Source organism: Podarcis tiliguerta (genome assembly GCF_965153285.1).
Source record: "Podarcis tiliguerta genome assembly, chromosome: 7".
NCBI classification, from domain to species: domain Eukaryota; kingdom Metazoa; phylum Chordata; class Lepidosauria; order Squamata; family Lacertidae; genus Podarcis; species Podarcis tiliguerta.
In genome coordinates, this window is record NC_139540.1 from 2,191,158 (window position 1) to 2,211,847 (window position 20,690).

Genomic DNA, 20,690 nt, shown 5'->3' on the forward strand with positions numbered 1-20,690 from the left:
ATGGACATTGAACAAAAAATGTATTGATTTCCTTTTTTTTGAGGAGGTGTTCATGCCTGTTTTTAGCAAGACTCAAAAGTGTTCAGTGTAGTAGTACATACCATCTAAATCAGTTTACTACATCCTGTATGGAGCGGCTGCATTCTTCCCTTAGTTTAGATGAAGAATAGAAGGTGGTGGACTCTCCTTCCTTGAAGGTTTTTAAACAGGAGGTTGGATGGCCATCTGTAAGGGTTTATTCAGCTGCAATTCCTGACTTGACCCTTGGGCGGGGGATTCCTTCCCAACACTACAATGGTTGTATGAAGAGCTGTAAAGGTAAAGGTAAAGGTACCCCTGCCCGTACGGGCCAGTCTTGACAGACTCTAGGGTTGTGCGCCCATCTCACTCAAGAGGCCGGGGGCCAGCGCTGTCCACAGACACTTCCGGGTCACGTGGCCAGCGTGACATTGCTGCTCTGGCGAGCCAGATCCGCACACGGAAACGCCGTTTACCTTCCCGCTAGTAAGCGGTCCCTATTTATCTACTTGCACCCGGGAGTGCTTTCGAACTGCTAGGTTGGCAGGCGCTGGGACTGAACAATGGGAGCGCACCCCGCCACGGGGATTCGAACCGCCGACCTTTCGATCGGCAAGCCCTAGGCGCTGAGGCTTTTACCCACAGTGCCACCCGCGTCCCATGAAGAGCTGTAGGAATCTCAATAATCAAGAATGCAAATAAAAACCTTTCCCCCCATTCATTTAAGGATATAACCCTAAAAACACATGCATCTATATTCTTATTATATTTATTTAAACCCCGCTTTTCCCCCTGACAAGGACTCAAAGCAGCTTAAGAATAAAATAAGAGCATAGTAAGAAAAAACCTTATTTAAAAACAAACTTTAATACATGTACTGTATTCATACATGATGCACATACACACACACTATATATGTGTGTGTGTAAAATAAGAGCATCTAAGCATAGAAGAACCTTATTATTAAAAAAGCAATTAAACATTAATACATGTATTCATACATGATGCAAATATATACACACACTAAATTATATATATATAATTTTATTTGTATGCCGCCTTTCCATATTTAAAACTATGGTCAAGGCGGCTTACAACATTACAATTATGATTTACATAATTACCAACATAACAAAAGTCACAAACAATAAATAAAACACATCAAAAGGTACACAGCCAAATGGAAAACAATTTCCAAATAAGTCATAAAATCTAAAAATACAACTTTAATAGCAATAACATTTGAAAATGACATAGATAAAAAATAAATTTTAAAAAGGAGCCCTCTCTGTCGAGCAGCAGCAGCAATCCTTTATGTATATTACATTTGAAACAGAGATATATTTGTAATAACAGCGCCCGGTCACAACAGCAGCCGCACAGCTGAACCACCAGCCATGTCGACTCCTGGCTGCAGATCCTACTTCAGCCCGGCTAGGAAGTCCCGCCCTCGGACATCCGGACGGCCGTCTCTCCCGCCGAACTCTATGATCAGTCAGCCCAGGCCGCTTCCTGTTCCTGCCAGGCAGAGGAGCCTCCAGGTGGGTCGGGAATCAGAGCGGTAGAGCTGTAAAGGGACCCCCAAAGGTCCTCTAGTCCAGCCCTAAAGCCTCCATGGCAGGGGGCCACCCAAGCTCTGCCCAAAAGCCCCCAGGGAAGGAGAGTCCACCACCTAAATAGAAAATATAACATAATTTCATGCCACTGCCAAGTAGCTCTTGGCAGCCAAAAGTTCTTCCTGGGCTGGAAGCTCCTTCCTTGTGACTTGAAGTCTTGGGTTCGAGTCCTGACCTCCAGAGCAGGAGGAAATAAGCTTGCTCCCTCTGCAGTGTCACAGCCCTTGAGATATTGGAAAGTGGCTCTCTATCCCCAGAGTGGCTGGGGAAACCCAGCCAGATGGGCGGGTTGTTGTTGTTGTTGTTGTTGTTGTTATTATTGACACATTCCAGCCAATCAGTTCTGCCCTCTTATCTACAGTCTCCGTTCAGGAACCATCTAATAATAATAATAATAATAATAATTTATTTATACCCCGCCCATCTGGCTGGGATCCTCAGCCACTCTGGGCGGCTTCCAACAAAATATTAAAATACAATCGTCTGTTAAACATTAAAAGCTTCCCTAAACTCTTCTAATGCAGAAACATTGGAAATTTCTAAATCTAATATAAGCAACAGTGTGAACTTTTTTTCACCAGTAGCTGTTTTTTATTAGATTTTGTGTTTGTGTGTTTGTATTTTTATTTTGTAATTGTGGGGCTGTTGTTTTTTAAAAAAATGTAACGTTTTATTTTTTTAGTTTATGATTTTCAATTTTATACCTTTCAATAATCTTACAGTCATTTTAACGTTTCGAAACTTACTTCCCCCTCTTTCTACGGTTCTTTAATTAAATCCCCCCCCCTGCATATTCCAAATTAACTTAAATTTACTCCTTTGTTCATCTACTTTAAATATATACCCTTCCAAAACTGCAGAGTTTGTAACATGTTTTAAATTATTTGCAACCCGTCCTGGGACCTTGCATGAAGAGTGGGTGGGAATCGTAATTATTGCTGTTATTATTTTAATTTAACAGTCGGTCAGATGTCTACTCTCCCGCCTTTCGCTGTGCTGTTGACACCCATGGAAGCCAACGGCCCTTCCGATATCTTTTTTTTAAAAAAATAATATTTAGTAAATGTTTAATAGTTACAAAAAGAAAAAGAATAAAAAAGAAAAGAAGAAACAATAAAAAATTTAACAAACAATACATCAAAAAGAAAAAGAAAAAACAATGCCACAGAACAACAAGAAAAAACTAAAACATTTAAAAACACATCCAAATTTCATTTCTTTATCTTTCATATGCTTGTTTCCTCAACTTCCTCGCACCTCCCTTTTTTGTATTCTAGATCAAATTAGCTGTTTCAACAAATCCTTTCTCTTCTTTCTCAATTTTTGTTCTATAATTTATCCTAACACAGTTTAACTTTAAATTTTCCACTTTGACGCATTAACAATTAGTTTTTGTATAATTCTTAATAACACTTCTGCTAAAACCATGTAACTTCATTCCAATATTCTAACATTCATTAATTTTGCAATATTTCTTTAAATATAAGATTTCCAATCTTCTTCCATTGACTCTTCTCCCTGGTCTCGGATTCTGCCAGTCATTTCCGCTATTTCCATATACTGTCCTTCCGATATCTTGGGCCTAAACCGTTTTTGCTCTTTCCTCTATTCGCTCAACTCCATTGAATGATAAAAATGGGACCTTTTTTTGCCAGGAGCATGGATGGCACTGCGTCATCACAAAGTCACCTGAGTTTGGAGCAAGTTGAGCCAGGGCTGCCCCTACGGAGCATGGCTGCTGGCACAGAGAACCCTGAGAAGAAGATGCTTCTTCCCTTTGCTGTGTGGCTTGGAAACCCGGTAAGATTACAACAGAGTGGAAGGTCATGTGCCTGTTCATTATCCCTTTCCCAGTAGGGATCCATGCTTCCAGGTGCCATAAGAAAGCTGCAGTGATAGCGCAGGATAGTGCGCACCCTGGAAATGATCTCTTTCAGCTTCGGCCTTCTGGAAGAAGATACAGGGTTATAAAGCCTAGAACTAGCCACCTGAGAAACAGTTTCTACCCAAATGCGATTTTGGTTTTAAACACAGTGTAAGGTTGTCTTTGGGGGAGTACAGTGGTGCCCCGCAAGACGAATGCCTCGCAAGACGGAAAACCCGCTAGACGAAAGGGTTTTCCGTTTTGGAGGTGCTTCGCAAAACGAATTTCCTATGGGCTTGCTTCGCAAGACGAAAATGTCTTGTGAGTTGCTGCGATTTTTCCCCGCTCCCCACCCCCTTTTTCTAAGGCACTAAGCTGCTAATAGCCTTTTAGCAGCTAATCCGCTAATCCCTTAAGCCTTTAATAGCCGCTAATAGCCGCTAAACCGCTAATAGCGCTAATCCGCTAATCCGCTAATGAGGTTGCTTCGCAAGACGAAAAAACCGCTAGACGAAGAGACTCATGGAACGGATTCTTTTCGTCTTGCGAGGCACCACTGTATATTGTATTTAATTATGGGGTATCAGAGTTTTTAGGGACGTGGGTGGCGCTGTGGGTTAAACCACAGAGCCTATGACCTGCCGATCAGAAGGTCGGCGGTTCGAATCCCCGTGACGGGGTGAGCTCCCGATGCTCGGTCCCTGCTCCTGCCAACCTAGCAGTTTGAAAGCACGTCAAAGTACAAGTAGATAAATAGGTACCGCTCTGGCGGGTAGGTAAACGGCGTTTCCGTGCGCTGCTCTGGTTCGCCAGAAGCGGCTTAGTCATGCTGGCCACATGACCCGGAAGCTGTACGCCGGCTCCCTCGGCCAATAAAGCGAGATGAGCACCGCAACCCCAGAGTCAGCCACAACTGGACCTAATGGTCAGGGGTCCCTTTACCTTTACCTTTTTAAGGTAGTCTCTATGGGAGTATATTGTATTTAATTATGGGGTATCAGAGTTTTTAGGGGACTAACCAGGTTGGGATACCTGGGATAGCAGGCTTGTTGGTTTTTGAATGTCTGATGTCGATTTTTCAATTTCGTTGTTCTGTATGGGATAATGACAATAAAGATTATCGTATCGTATCATATTGGAATGGGAACCTGCTGCCCTCCAAAGACTGTTGGACTCCAAAACCCATCACCCCAGTCAGTGGTCATGGATGATAGGTTATACCGGGGTCAGCATGGGCCAGATCACTCCTGTGGCGATCCTCCGTGGGCTGGACCAGCACAGCGCAATGCTGGAAATCACGTCTGCATGTCCGCGGCGCCGGAAATTGCTTCTGCGCATGCCCAGATGCCGGAAATCGCGCCTGCGCAGAAGCAAATTTTGGTGTCTGGTCATGCGCAGAAGCAATTTTCGGTGCCGTGGACGTGTGCAGACACATTTTTCAGCATCTGGGCATGCGCAGAAGCGATTTCCAGAGCCGTGGAAGAGAGTCCCTGCTCAGCGCTGCGCCAGTTTAGCGCAGCGCATGGGGACTCTCTGAGTAGGTGGCTCGGTTTGGGGTCGGCTCATGGGCCAGTTAATTGACCCTCATGGGCCACATCCGGCCCATGGGCCTTAGGTTGCTGACCTCTGGATTATGCAGTCCAGCAGACACATGGAGAGTTCGTCATCAGGACCGGATTTAGGCTGGATGAGGCCCTAAGCTCCTGAAGGTAATGGGGCCCTTTCTACGTCCAGCTGTCCTTTGCCAACAACAAATTGTTGCTGTTTTTTGTGTTGAATATTTGCTATATGGTAATTTGTGGACCTAATAGGTATCTAAAGCCATTTGCACATAACAAATTATGTATGTTATCAAAGCAATTGTTGAACTGAAATACAATTAAGAAGTATACTACTAGTGAAATACAATTTAGAAGAAGTATATTAATAGTGAAATAATTATTAAACTCTAACTTAAAATGATTTTTTAAATTCATAACAAACTTAATAATGCAAGCAAAAGTTCCTTTAGAAACACGCTTTCCAAAGACTCATAATGTAGTCTCTAGAAACTTGCTATGATATGAAATAATAAAAAGAAATAAACTTAAGGTTACACCTATATGACTTCCCTCCACCTCAATTCGACTTACTTTATATATTAGAATTTTATTATCATTGCGTCCCTTACATATTATTCATTCCAATCCCAAACTGATTTTTTCAATTGTATCTTAAAATCAACTTTACATACTTAGTCTATGCATATCAACATATTATCCCTGGAACAGTGTTTTTTCATATAGTCCTCAAAAGACTGCCATTCCAACCTGAGTTTCTGATTTGTCTGGTGTCTTATGGCTGCCGTTAATTTAGCCAGGTTTATGTTTGTTTTTTTTAAAGTAATATTTATTAGAGGTTTAATAGTAACAGAAAAAAAAGGAAAACAAAGAAACAATAAAAAAATTAACAAACAATGCATCAAAAATAGAAAGAAAAAACAGTACAACAAAACAACAAGAAAAAACAAAAACACTTAAAAACACATCCCAATTTCATATCTTTATCTTTCATTTGCTTATTTCCTCGACTTCCTCACACCTCCCTTTTTTGTATTCTAGTTCAAATTAGCTAATTCAGCAAATCCTTTCCCTCTTTCTCAATTTTTTGTTCTATAATTTATCTTAACACGATCTAATTTAAAATTTTCCACTTTAGCCCATTAACAATCAGTTTTTGCATAATTCTTAATAACATTTCTGCTAAAACCCTATAACTTCATTCCAGTATTCTTCTAACATTCATTTAGCCAGGTTTATGAATTCACATATGTTGTTTATCCACTCTTCTTTTGTGGCGATACTCTCTCCTTTCCAAATTCTAGTAAATACTAATCTGGCTGCTGCTGTGGCATATAAAAATAACTTTTTTTAATCTTGTGGGATGTCCTTTCCTAAAATCCCTAGCAGATACGCTTCTGGCTTCTTTTCAATGGATAATTTAAACATCTTTTTTAACTCATCATGGACACATCCCCAGATATATTTTTTTTAGTTTTCTCACAGCTCCAGATCTGAGTGTTTTTATCTTACCAGAGGCTCTTGGGTTGCTATCTTGAAGCTAATTGGTGACATTAAATTGTCTGATAGTTTACCTGAAGTATACCTGAAGGTGCGTCTATACCAGTATACCTGAAGGAGCGTCAGGTATACCAGTATACCTGAAGGAGCGTCTCCACCCCCATCGTTCTGCCCGGACACTGAGGTCCAGCTCCGAGGGCCTTCTGGCGGTTCCCTCATTGCGAGAAGCAAAGCTACAAGGAACCAGGCAGAGGGCCTTCTCGGTAGTGGCGCCCGCCCTGTGGAACGCCCTCCCATCAGATGTCAAAGCGATAAATAACTACCTGACATTTAGAAGACATCTTAAGGCAGCCCTGTTCAGGGAAGTTTTTAATCTGTGATATTTTACTGTATTTTTTGTTTCTATGGAAGCCGCCCAGAGTGGCTGGGGAAACCCAGCCAGGGGCGGGGTACAAATAATAAATTATTATTATTATTATTATATTGAGAGAAGAGATAGACAAGGAAAGGCTTTTTGAATTCCTGATCTGCTATCAAGTTTGTCTGCTTTTCTGAAGGAGTCTTGCTGCTGAATTTCACACATAAAATGTTTTGTTTCCCCCCAGTGTGAGCGAGTTTCTTGCCCGTATGATCCTAACCACCAAATGCCCAAATCTTCCCTGGAGAAGCACATGGTGTCCTGTAGGCTGAGAAAACTGGATTATTCCAAAGAGGAGGAGGTAATACTCTTTGCTAGTCTCCTTTTTGTGGGGATTCTTCATATTCTGGAACGGGAGAGATACGCCTTAGTTTTTCTCAGAAACAATAGTTGCTTCCTATTTTTCAAACTTCGGAAGTTGGCACCCAGAGTGTGTTCTTCAGAGTAGGATGAAAGAAAACCGAGTTTTTAAAAACTCGCATGAGATGATGATTAAAATTCAAGCTCAGTTTGGAGCTAAATCTGAATGTTATACAAACTCTGCCTTTATTTTGGTCTCGTTTCTTGAGGAACCTGCTTTCTTCAAACATTGAATTGAAGGATGAAGAAAAACTCACGGGGGGGAAATGTGCAACTTAGGTTCAGCATAATAAACGGCATAGTTTAAGTAACGTGTTAGTATTTATTAATGTACAGTGGTACCTCTGGCTGTGAACGGGATCCGTTCCAGAGGCCCGTTTGCAACATGAAAAGAGCGCAACCCGCAGTGGCGCGTCTGTGCATGCGCGGGTTGCGATACGCCACTTCTGCGCATGCGCTTGATGTCATTTTGTGCTTCTGCACATGCGTGAGCGGCGAAGCCCGGAAGTAACCCTTTCCGGTACTTCCCGGTTGTAACCTGGAAGAACGTAACATGAAGCAAAAGTAACATGAGGTATGACTGTATTAATGTTTCTACCAGAGCCAAGAACTTTCAAATCAGCACAAGCATTAGGATGTAGGAGGTGCTTTTGGTGTTAACACCAAGATTGTCCATAAAGCCCTAAACAGCCTTGACCCAGTATACCTGAAGGAGCGTCTCCACCCCCATCGTTCTGCCCAGACACTGAGGTCCAGCTCTGAGGGCCTTCGGGCGGTTCCCTCCCTGCGAGAAGCAAAGTTACAGGAAACCAGGCAGAGGGCCTTCTCGGTGGTGGCTCCTGCCCTGTGGAACGCCCTCCCATCAGATGTCAAGGAAATAAACCACCATCTGACTTTTAGAAGACATCTGAAGGCAGCCCTGCACAGGGAAGTTTTTAATATTTAATGCTGTATTGTTTTTAACACTTGATTGGGAGCTGCCCAGAGTGGCTGGGGAAACTCAGCCAGATGGGCGGGGTATCATAGAATCATAGCGTTGGAAGAGACCACAAGGGCCATCGAGTCCAGCCCCCTGCCAAGCAGGAAACACCATCAGAGCACTCCTGACATATGGTTGTCAAGCCTCTGCTTAAAGACCTCCAAAGAAGGAGACTCCACCACACTCCTTGGCAGCAAATTCCACTGTCAAACAGCTCTTGCTGTCAGGAAGTTCTTCCTAATGTTTAGGTGGAATCTTCTTTCTTGTAGTTTGGATCCATTGCTCCGTGTCCGCTTCTCTGGAGCAGCAGAAAACAACCTTTCTCCCTCCTCTAGGTGACATCCTTTTATATATTTGAACATGGCTATCATATCACCCCTTAACCTCCTCTTCTCCAGGCTAAACATGCCCAGCTCCCTTAGCCGTTCCTCATAAGGCATCGTTTCCAGGCCTTTGACCATTTTGGTGGCCCTCCTCTGGACACGTTCCAGTTTGTCAGTGTCCTTCTTGAACTGTGGTGCCCAGAACTGGACACAGTACTCCAGGTGAGGTCTGACCAGAGCAGAATACAGTGGCACTATTACTTCCCTTGATCTAGATGCTATACTCCTATTGATGCAGCCCAGAATTATTTGCTGGGCAAATAATAAATGATAAATAATAATAATAATAATAATAATAATAATAATAATAATTAAGAAGCCTATCTGAGTGACCTTACACTGCATGTTTTAAATCCACCCTGCTTCTAAGTGACTTCGTTGACTCCTATAAAGAGGTGTACAAATGAGGACTGGATTAGCCACATTGGGGAGAGTGTTGGGTTCTGTTCCACTTCTGTAGCCGAAAGTGGAACAGAATATCCACTGGTAACAATCACTGATGACTGAATGGCTTCATCTTTTATTTGCCTTTTATCTTGCAGGCTGAAATGTACGATTCCACTTTTTTCTTAGAGAAAGCAAAGATCCCTCGCGTGCAGATGGGTGAGTGCGAATGTGGCAGTGAATATAAAGTAAAATATTGCACAGCCGAAATGGCACCCTGAGGTTCTTACTGTATGTTAGCAGAATAATCAAGCTCTGGGCCAGTGTGTCAGTGCAGCTGTGGGCTGAATGGGGGTCAATAAACTGAGTTTGAATCCTCGGAAATTGAGGGTCTGTGAGTAAGTGGTCTCTGTGCTTGAAAGATGGCCTATTTCCTTGTTTTGAGTAGGTTGCGCTCCCCCTGAAAGGGCTGGCACACAGCTTGGTGGTTTTCCTGGATACATCTGTGTCCTTAGAAGCCCAAATGACCTCTGTGGCTAGGAGTCACATTTATAAAAACTACTATTTTTATAAATAAGATAAATAGCTTATCTGAAATTTGGGTGCTATGTTGTTCACTGATTTCGTGATCATTTAGTCCAAGGAGCCTAGAAAAATAAAAATAAAAATTATTATTCACACCCCGCCCATCTGGCTGGGTTTCCCCAGCCACTCTGGGCGGCTTCCAACAAAGATTAAAACTACATTAAAATGTATATTAAATATTAAAGACTATTAAAGATATCCATAGGGAAACAGGGCCATGTGTGTCTAGGAAATCTTTTTTTATGTGTTGCATAATTAAAATTTCTGATCTCTGCATGTGAATGGCTTTTAAAACCATGTCAGGTGCTCTTTAATGTATATTGGGTATTGCAGATTGAATCGTCTGTCTTTAGACTTCCAAGTGTCCTAAATATGGTTAGCATTCTTATATGTCCTCCTTTATTTTGCTGCAGACAAGAATCTGCAATTTGACATCATTAAACAAGCCATTGCTAAAGAGAGTGGAAGTTATGGTTCAGGTAAGTAGGGATTCTGAAGTGACAATCATTCTTGGTTCCTGTTGAGTCTTGTCTGCTTTGTATGCAGGAGAATGTTATTATACAGCGATTTCTGGCTTTTCAGTTTTTTCTCCATTTATTGGAACGCCCTGAAAATGCTTATATTCTTGAGGCTCAGTCATTCCTTATCTAAGCCTTCCCTTTTGGGTGACATGCAGCCTGATCTATGGAAGCAAGCCAGACTCTGAACCATCCAGCATTATTAGTTCTGCTAAATGTACATACAGCGGTACCTTGGTTCTCAAACGCCTTGGTTCCCAAACGTCAAAAACCCGGAGGTGTTCCGGTTTTCAAACGTTTTACAGAAGCCGAACATCCAATGCGGCTGTCGGCTATTATTTCTGGGCGCCTGCACCAATCTGAAGCTGCGCCTTCGTTTTTAACATTTCGGAAGTCAAACGGACTTCCGGAACGGATTAAGTTTGGCGCTTTCATTTTCGCTCTCTATTTTGCATTTTTGTTTTCGGAGCTTTTCTGGTTGGTTTGTTTTTGTGACTGTGTGGAACCCAGTTCAGCTACAGATTGATTGATTGTGTGACTGTGGAAATGGATAAAAGCCCCCCATCCAAACAATGTCCCTCCAGAGCAAGTAAGAAAATTAATTTTAATTTTAATCATCTACAGTACTGTCTTATTTTATAGTACAGTACATTGATTCTTGTGTCACGAGTTCCGTGTGTCCTTCACAGCCCTCCGCTTCAGATCATGTGTCTGTTTTGAATGCTCCAGGTACCTATTCCTACCTGCCCGTCGAAGTCCCACAGAACCACAAACGCTACGTCTGCGACCTGACCCAAGCCGACCGCCTGGCCATTTACGATTACGTCCTCGCTGAAACGAAGAAGCAGAGGTCGAGATCCCAGCTGGCAGAAAACGACAGCGATCTCTTCGTAGACCTGGCAGCAAAAGTCAACCAAGGTCAGGGGGAAACCGTTACAGCTGTACTTTGTGTGACATTTGAAAGTCACAAATGTGGGGTCGGATTTGGTATGCTTTTGCTCAGGCGGGTCCCCCTGCTTGAATTAGGATCTCTCCGCCTACAGTCGAGTCATTTGCCTTATCTTGGTCTTTTTGAAGTTGTATTTTCTTCCATTTCCCCCAGTGATATTTGTAGGAATAACGGAGACGACAGGAGGTTGGATGCAGGTGAGCTGTGCGTGAGCAAGCTGGCAAGCATTCTCCAAGCAAGCTGCCAGCTAGCTCTGCCGCGGCTCCTTTTATTAGCAGAAGTCAAAAATTGGAAACAGTAGTGAAACCGCCCTGAACTTAATGTATTTCCATCTAAGCACATTTCCAGCATTAGCAAATATACGTGTTAGCAGGTGTTTCCGTGAGATGTTCCCCCCAATACTCGATTACGTCTGCGTCCCCCATCATGCTCCAGCCAAGCGATATGTCTAACAAACAAATTGAAAAGAGAAGAAGATAGTAAATTGAAGGAGTTAATTTTATTAGAAAGGGGATTTTGGAAAACTGTTACAAGGCGATAGAATGAAATACAGTTAGAGGGGGTTTGAGGAAGTCAGATAACAATGAAAGTTAAAATGGGTTCTAGAAGTAATAAGTGTTTATATTTTTATTTTTATTTTCTTTTAGTATTGTCATGTGCTTTCTTTTGTGTGTATTATATGTTATATTTGTCATAAATGTGGAAAATCAATAAAAAAAAATTAAAAAAAAATTGTGAGAGGACAAAAGGTCAGGGGGAAAACCCTGTTTTCTAGCCAAGGAGGCAAAAGGTCAGGGAAAGCCGGCGCAACACTCCTTGACATAGTGTTGCATGTCTGGTGCGAGGTTTGCTTTCGCAAATCGGAGCGTTACCTCCACAGATATTGTACACCATCTGTGAATTAAAGCTGATGTTTCTAATGCAATAAAATAACCTCTTCTTCTTTTGACTTCAGACGACGGTCAGAAAGGTCCAAAATCCCACCTTGAAATTCTCGCAGAGATGCGGGATTATAAAAGACGACGTCAGTCCTACAGAGCGAAGAATGTCCACATTACCAAGAAATCCTACACAGAGGTGAGTTCCGGGGAGATGGGGAGACGGTGGGTATCCTTGCAGGAATCAAAACACTTCTCAGTTGGCACAAAACATCCAAGTTACAGGGAACCAGGCAGAGGGCCTTCTCGGTGGTGGCGCCCGCCCTGTGGAACGCCCTCCCACCATATGTCAAAGAGAACAACAACTACTAAACTTTTAGAAGACATTTGAAGGCAGTCCTGTTTGGGGAAGCTTTTAATGTTTGATGTATTACTGTATTTTAATATTCGGTTGGAAGCCGCCCACAGTGGCTGGGGAAGCTCAGCCAGATGGGCGGGGTATAAAAGATAATTTTTTATTTATTAAACTCAAGTGGTTTATGATTTCTAGTATACCCAATGTTTTAGGCTGAGCTGCCTTATAAATGTGCATTTTAAGGAAGCGTCCGGTCACCTTACTGTTTGGCAAGCTCTCCTGCCCAGCTGAGATTTCACCGTTTGCCTGATTTCCACTCCTGTTTGTCTGATTTCCACACCTGCCCAGGTGATCAGGGATGTGATTGGCGTGCACATGGAGGAGCTTGCCGCTCACTGGCAGGAGGAGAACAGGAATGCAGAATCTTGTGAAGACGAAAACTCCTCTAAGTCTGCAGGGAGGTAAGAACCGTCGCTACAAAACACTCGCAGGGACACCTGTACCTTGTGAACTGATGCAAACGGCCTTAGGATTGCAGCTTTGCCAGGTCAACTCTGGAATACAGGAATTGTACGAGCTGGAAGGGAGTCAGATTACATGGAAGGAGATTCCAATTAACCTGAAAAAGAACTTTCTGACACTAACAGCAGTTTGACCCCCTCAGTGTCAGGAGCTCAGCCTACACTCGAGTAAGACTCTGGCAGAGACACATGCCCGACTGGCGTGTTCCTCCCTCCTGGTCGATCGTTCGGGAGCTTCAAAAGCTTTCTTCTGCCCAAACATCACAGCGACCGATGCCCACAGACATTGGCACCCTTAGGGACCCGCAGAGTTTGTGCAGCTGCGTAACTGACCTCGGCAACTCAGCATTTTGGCTAATCTACTTTATTTACATATAAAGACACACGGAGCACTGCAACATGGCTCCCTCTCTCTCTAGCATCAGACAGCAAAGAGAAAAAGAACAAAGGACAATAGACCCACTTCACGGAACACAGGAACACAAACATCCTGTCTCCGTCACTTCCCACTTGGTGGAGTCAAAACATATACAGTGGTGCCCCGCAAGACGAATGCCTCGCAAGACGAAAAACTCGCTAGACGAAAGAGTTTTCCGTTTTTTGAGTCGTTCCGCAAGACGAATTTCCCTATGGGCTTGCGCCGCAAGACAAAATGTCTTGCGAGTTATTGCGAGTTTGTTTCCTTTTTCTTAAAGCTGCTAAGCCGTTAATAGCCGCTAAGCTGCTAAACCGTTAATAGCCGCTAATAGCCGCTAATAGCCGTGCTTCGCAAGACGAAAAAACCGCAAGATGAAGAGACTCGCGGAACGGATTAATTTCGTCTTGCGAGGCACCACTGTACCGTCATGTGATAGACAACAATCCCATGACTGCAATCATGGAGCAGGAATTCTAACACTCAGAAGGTGGAACACTTTCCCTTAGAGCTTTTTAAACAGAGTTTGGGTGGCCGTCCATCAGGAAGACTTTAGCTGTGATTCCTGCATTGCTGGGGGTTGCGCATGATCAGGGGTTGGCAAGGTTTTTGTGGCTTGGGCCCATTCACGGTCCTGCAGACGCCACGGTGGGCCAGACTGCGTGCACACACGCATGCGCAAACGCTCCTTTCGGCGCGGAGGAGGCGTGTGCTGCTTCCCATTGGCTGCAGGAGCTTCCTGCAGCCAATGGGAAGCTGGCCAGCGTCACGGAAGGCGGTCCCTGCTCTGCTCTGCACTGGTTTAGTGTGGCGCATGGGAGCCAACCCCCCCTCCCATCGGGCGGCGGGGGTCCAGGGGCCGGTTAAACTGTTGGAAAAATGCCCGCCCAGGAGGCTTGGCAGCTCCCAGATCCACCAGGGCATTTATCCGGAGGTCGTTCTCTGGCTGGAACCCAGGAATCCTCCTCAGTCCAGAGAGGCCATTAATAAGTGACTCCTCCCTTTTGAGAGAAGCACACTCACTTTCTCCTGGCAATCCATCACAGAAGAAGGAGGCAGTCTGTAGTCTCCAGCTACTTTATTCGACTGTACACACAAAGACACATGTCCGCTCTCTCTGAGCAGTCCAGCATCAGAGTCTGTGACTCAACACTGCTTCAATCCAGAAGCGGAAGACGGAACTGTAACTCCACCCCAGTTGCACTCAGGACTGTCTGAGAACTGGCTCAGACTTCCTTTCTCACGCTGAGAGACATCACCTGATGTCAACAACCTTGCTGCTCTTGCTACTTCCTGGCAGCTTGTGGGAACTGAAATCCCAACATAAATGACCCCCATAGGCCCTTGTGGCCCATGGGCCTTAGGTTGCTGACCCCTGCGCAAGTTGACCCTCGGTGTCCCTTCCAACTCTACAATTCTGTTTTTCTTTTCTTTTTTTAAATATTTTATTAGGTTTTTTACACAAAAAATTAGACAAAAAAGAACAAAAGAGAAGAAAACACAACAAAAGCAAAAAAATCATAATACAACATTACAAAAACATAGAACAACAAAAAACATCAAGAAAAAAAACAATAATAAAAACAATTCCATCTTCATAATATTTCTTGCATTTACTTATTTCTCCGACTTCCCCACACCTCCCTTCACTGTATTCCAAATCATATATTTAATCAGCAAATCCCTTCCCTCTGTCTTAAATGATCTTTATCTTAATTTTGGTATCTTAGTATAACTTAATCTCCTTAGTATCTTAAAATATGGAATCTTTTAATTTTACAACTTTTTACTAATAACCTTTTACATTCAATCTGATGTCATTCTAACATTCGTTGATCTTATAATATTTCTGTAGATAATGTTTAAATTTCTTCCAATCTTCTTCAACCGTCTCTTCTCCCTGGTCTCTGATTCTGCCGGTCATTTCAGCCAATTCCATATAGTCCATCACTTTCATCTACAATTCTGATTTTCTATCTCTAGCAGTTCAGGGACTTTTAGGAGTCTTCCACAAATCAGCTGTGCTGCCCCTTCTTTGTGCACTAATGCCCCCCCGTTTCATGAAGCCCTTAGTTGATTTCGCCCCCATGTCTCCTTAAATGCTAAATTCTCCAGGGCTGCCTTGTACAATCTTATCTACAACTTTCCTCTCTTCCACAGTGGGTGGCAAACACAAGATTGTGCAACAAAAATGTTCTCCTCCTCTTCCCACTAAATCCCCCATTGCGATGTTTAAGGATATACCATGTTGGCGATAATGGTTTGGGGCTCATATGTTGTGCTAGGGGGAAAATCTCTCTCCTGTTGTAAGGAGGTGTTTTGCAATTTTTCAGAGGAAGACAAGGCTGCAGTATTTTGCAAACGTGATTGTTATAACCAAGTCAGCATCTTTTCCAGATTATTAATTACTGACTTGCTGACCATACAAAAACAGACATAGCAGTTTATTTCCCCTAAATTAAATGATCTGTGCTCTAATAAAGCAATTATGCACCCGCGCTCTTTATTAGAAAAGAAGAGCGAAGGTCTACCTCCGCTGACTCAAGACAGTCTAGTGGCAGTTCAAAGGATGCTGATTCCTCTCGCCATAAGAGGAATTCCAGCCGAAGTCCGGGCAAACGGAAAAGGAGTCGGGGAAGAGAGAGAGGCAAGGAGTCCCGAAGGAAAAAAGCGAGGTAAGTACTTCCCTTGGTCTCTTGACTTCCAGTGATTGCCACCGTGTTCATCAAACAGCTGAACGTGCCACAGAGTGGCTTGCAGATACATGCAACCCGCGGAGGACCTTAAGGTCCATGAATAACCATAGCTTAGAGGTCCCGGGCCCTAAGGAAGTCAGACTATCCTCCACCAGGGCCAGGGCCTTCTCAGTGATGGCTCCGACCTGGTGGAATGCTCTGTTCCAGGAGACCAGGGCCCTTCAGGATTTAACCTCCTTCTGTCGGGCCTGTAAGACAGAGCTATTCCGCCTGGCCTTTAATTTGAATTCAGCCTGATCTTTTATTTCCCTTCCCTTCCCTCCCCTTTTATGAAGATCACCCGCTCTGAGACCCCACAGCTAATTCTCCCCTGGTCTCCTCGCTGGCCCAAGTAGGACCAATTCAGCCAGCTAGCCCTGGGGATTATCTAATTGTTATTCATGTTTTTATACTGCATTTTATGCTGCTTTTATAATTAAGTGTTTTAAATTTGTTGTTAGCCGCCCTGAGCCTCGTTTTTGAACCGGGAAGGGCAGGGTATGAATAAAAAATTATTATTATTATTGTTATTATCTCACATGAGGGTTTGGTTCCTGGGATCCACACGTAAATGCAAAAACTCATGAAGCCAAGAACCCCTGGATCTGGCCCCCCAATCCTTGCAAGGTAGAGATCTGCTTACCCAATTTCGGGGACGGAGATGCAAGGGCTCTGGGATGCTATTAGAGCTCTTTTACCGTCTTCCCTAAGCTGGGTAAGTTTGCAATTGCAGGGAGAATAAATAAATGGAGAGTGGATTTTCTCCAGTCTTCCTTCATTCATTCCACCCACACAAAGCTGAGATTGCATATGTCAAATAAGCATAAGATGCGAGTTACCTGTCACACCGTCTATTGCTTAAGCACTGCTTAAATCCCCAGTTCAGACCTAACCCAACAGTTTCGCCCGACAGCTGGTGTTTTGTTCGTTCAGATACTCTTTATTTTACCCCTCCTAGACTTGTCTGTAACATCTGCACAGCTCTTCAAGGGCTAAGGCACATGTTATGCACTTTATTGCACTATCCTAAATACGTGCAAGGGACGCGGGTGGCGCCGTGGGTTAAGCCACAGAGCCTAGGACTTGCCGATCAAAAGGTCGGCGGTTCGAATCCCCGCGACGGGGTGAGCTCCCGTTGCTCGGTCCCTGCTCCTGCCAACCTAGCAGTTCGAAAGCACGTCAAAGTGCAAGTAGATAAATAGGTACTGCTCCGGCGGGAAGGTAAACGGCGTTTCCGTGTGCTGCTTGGTTCACCAGAAGCGGCTCAGTCATGCTGGCCACATGACCCGGAAGCTGTACGCCGGCTCCCTCGGCCAGTAAAGCGAGATGAGCGCCGCAACCCCAGAGTCGGCCACGACTGGACCTAATGGTCAGGGGTCCCTTTACCTTTACCTTTCAAATACATGTACCTATCTCGTGTGTGTGTCTCAAAATTTTGTACACCATGCTCCAGCCGTAAGTTGTTGTTGTTAATGTATTTATTGCCTGATCTTCATCCCAAGGTTCCAGGGCAGGTTGCAACAAGAAAAACAACATTAAAAATAATTCAAAGCAAGTTTGCCCTATTAGAGAAAAATACCATATTCTCTCCCTCTCTAAGGTGCAAACAGCAATTTGTGTAGGAATTGGGAGTGATTTTCTAAATGGCATAGGTGTCAAAGAGTTTAAAACTTACCTCCATGCAGCCGAAAGCAAGTTCAAATTCCTGCAGTTGCAATTGGGTTAAAATGGATTTTCTGTGTGATATGTAGCTTGGCCTAAGAACAGCCAAAAAGGGAATAAAGGTAAAGGTACCCCTGCCCGTTACGGGCCAGTCTTGACAGACTCTAGGGTTGTGCGCCCATCTCACTCAAGAGGCTGGGGGCCAGCGCTGTCCGGAGACACTTCCGGGTCACGTGGCCAGCGTGACATCGCTGCTCTGGCGAGCCAGTGCAGCACACGGAAACGCCGTTTACCTTCCCGCTGGTAAGCGGTCCCTGTTTATCTACTTGCACCCAAGAGTGCTTTCGAACTGCTAGGTTGGCAGGCGCTGGGACCGAACAACGGGAGCGCACCCCGCCGCAGGGATTCGAACCGCCGACCTTTCAATCAGCAAGTCCTAGGTGCTGAGGCTTTAACCCACAGCGCCACCCTCGTCCCTTAAAAAAAAAAAAAAGGGAATACCCATACCTAAAATATCTTACTAACAGAATATTTACAGTTGTTGGGTGGAGTTTGTGTGATGCAAGAGTAACAAGGAATGGAAGTGGAGGCAGTGCTGTGTATCTCAGCTTCGTCTCAATGGGGATGAGGACAGAAATGTTGAGCCACAGTCTTCATGGAAAATAAGGGTAGATTTCTGAGGGATTTGGGTCGCTTTGTATCGGTGTAGCCTTATGAGGCTTTGCCCTCGGGTGGGAAAAATATTGTGCCTGGTGTCAACAGACACTCAAGGAATAGTTTCGGAGAAAAGGCTTTTATTTCTACCATCCATGAACTGGTAGAAGGAGCAAAGTGTGATAAGTCACAAAAAGCATGCACGAGTTCACAATCATGTGCACAAGCATATATACCCCTTTCCAGTTCCCTCCCCCTTTCTCCTCCCTCAGGAGTTCCTCTGAGCATCAACAGAAAGCTGTCTTGGGACTATTGTGGACTCTGGCACCCTTCCCAGGAAAGGGGGAGGGGTGAGAAGCCAAGGGGTTTTCAGCATGTTCAGATATGTTTCAATCTCTTGTTCTGGCATGGTTCCTGGACAGAAAGCAAGTTGCAATGTGGTTCTTTAGCAAGGCCAGAAGACACGAGAAAGGCCTGAGAAACAACGGACTGTTCTCTACCTTTGTTACCTTTGTGCATAACATGTGCCTTAGCCCTTGAAGAGCTGTGCAGATGTTACAGACAAGTCTAGGAGGGGTAAAATAAAGAGTATCTGAACGAACAAAACAACGGACTGTTCTCTACCTTCTCTACCTTCTCTACCTTCCGCAGAGCGGAATGTTTTTGATGCTTAGCTGCTGAGATAATGATTTTGAAAAGCTTTGAGAAGCTTTGAGCCTGCTTTGGTGGGGGGTGACTTCGGGCCTAGGTGAGGTCACCTGTCCTCACCTTCCTTCATTGGGAGTGCTAAAGACTTACATAATGGTGTTTTTCGTTTTCTTTCAGACATGAAGGCAAGCATCGCAGTCACAAAAGGAAAAAATGAAACCCGTGTAGTAAACGTCCGTCGGCAATGCCAATTATAGAAGTCAAGCTGTGCTCTGTCAATTGTTTCATCCATTAATAAATGCCGTGCAAAAATTCCCTTTTCCAGTTTAGCTTCCTTTACTGAGGAGTAATGGGAGCGAGATGCGAAGGTCACTGTTTGGTCAGACAGAATGGTTTTTATTTTATTTTTATTTCTTTTATTAAAGATTTTCTTGATTTACAAAAGTGTGTGCAATGTCTCTCTCTCTCGTATTCCCCCCCCCCCCCCGTGTAACATTTTTACAAATCAGTTTCATTTCTTGAAATATTAGGAAGAAAAGGGGGGGGAGAGGTGGAGGGAGGGAAAGATGAGTGGGGTCGGGTGGTGATGTTTCTATTTTACTTAATATATGTGGGGTTTGGTGTCAGCGTTGCTTGTGCAGGTTCTCTGCTGTTCACTTGTGTTCCTTTGGTGGTGAGAGAGGTTGGGCTTGGCCTAGGGTGTGGTTGTTCATTTGTGGTTGGCAGTGCTGGTCTTTGTTTTCATGTGAGAGTGGGGTGGGTGGGTGTTTCGGATCAGGTTAGCCATATTGATTTGTATGCTGTTGGTGGATTATTGTCATTGTCTTGTTGGGCTGTGTATGCGATAAAGGGGAGCCATACCGGGGTGAAGGCATCTTCTTCTATTTGTCCCCGTGTCAGTTTCAGTTTATTGGTTAATTTTTCTAGTAAGCTGTTTCCCAGACTATTTGGTACCATTGGTCCATACTTACTCCTGACAGGTCTCTCCAGTGTCTGGCTATGATGCTTCTGGCTGCTGAAAGTAGGTGGGTTATGAGTTCTTTGTGGTGTAAGTGGGCATTATTGTCTTGGAAGATGTTTACTAAGGCCAATTCTGGAGTGATTTCTAATACTTGCTTGGTTATTTTACTTACTTCACGTATGGTTGTGGACAGAATGGTGTTAATAGTAGAAATTAGCCCCAACACCTGCAATTCCTTTTATTGTTCTGCAGATATAAAATGTAGTGGCAAAGGTCATGAGCTAAAGGCTACACATAACTCATTTAGTCAGCTTCTAGAGATCGATGAAAATGGTGTGATTGGTGCTCTCAAATTAGCTAGTAAACTCACTTCAAACTGAAATACAGTCGTACCTTGGTTTTTGAACAGCTTAGTTCTTGAATCGTTTGGCTCCCGGACTCCGCAAACCCGGAAGTGACTGTTCCAGTTTGTGAACTGTTTTTGGAAGCCAAATATCCAGTGGGGCTTCTGCAGCTTCTGATTGGCTGCAGGAGCTTCATGCAGCCAATCAGAAGCCGCGTTTTGGTTTTTGAACATTTTGGAAGTCGAACGGACTTCCGGAACGGATTCCACTCGACTTCTAAGTCGTAGTGTTAATTAGAGAATCATAGAGTTGGAAAGGCCATTGAGGGTCATCTAGTGATGCAGGAATCTCAATAATACACGACAGATGGCTATCCAACTTCTT

At 44.0% G+C, this 20,690-nt stretch overlaps 2 protein-coding genes and 1 long non-coding RNA gene across 3 annotated transcripts in view; 1 reads left to right on the top strand and 2 right to left on the bottom strand.

Moving 5' to 3' along the window:
• The window catches only part of LOC310681409, a 217,738-nt gene that overhangs the window by 95,421 nt on the left and 101,627 nt on the right, over positions 1–20,690 (bottom strand). The window lies entirely within an intron of this gene.
• LOC310681331 (CTTNBP2 N-terminal-like protein) overlaps positions 1–20,690 on the bottom strand; it is a 463,736-nt gene that overhangs the window by 65,910 nt on the left and 377,136 nt on the right. The window lies entirely within an intron of this gene.
• SNRNP48 (small nuclear ribonucleoprotein U11/U12 subunit 48) lies at positions 1,444–19,445 on the top strand. Its single transcript, XM_083449080.1, has 10 exons — positions 1,444–1,559; positions 3,290–3,434; positions 7,163–7,276; positions 9,240–9,300; positions 10,080–10,145; positions 10,914–11,102; positions 12,089–12,210; positions 12,715–12,827; positions 15,813–15,977; positions 19,179–19,445. Exons 2-10 carry the CDS (start codon positions 3,294–3,296, stop codon positions 19,216–19,218), a joined length of 1,011 nt encoding a protein of 336 aa, XP_083305206.1. The 5' UTR covers positions 1,444–1,559; positions 3,290–3,293; the 3' UTR covers positions 19,219–19,445.

Coding starts and splice junctions, on each gene's coding strand:
- SNRNP48 (XM_083449080.1), top strand. CDS start 3,294: ATGGATGGCACTGCGTCATCACAAAGTCACCTGAGTTTGGAGCAAGTT. Junction 7,277..9,239: donor ATTATTCCAAAGAGGAGGAG/GTAATACTCTTT, acceptor TTTATCTTGCAG/GCTGAAATGTACGATTCCAC. Junction 9,301..10,079: donor GATCCCTCGCGTGCAGATGG/GTGAGTGCGAAT, acceptor ATTTTGCTGCAG/ACAAGAATCTGCAATTTGAC.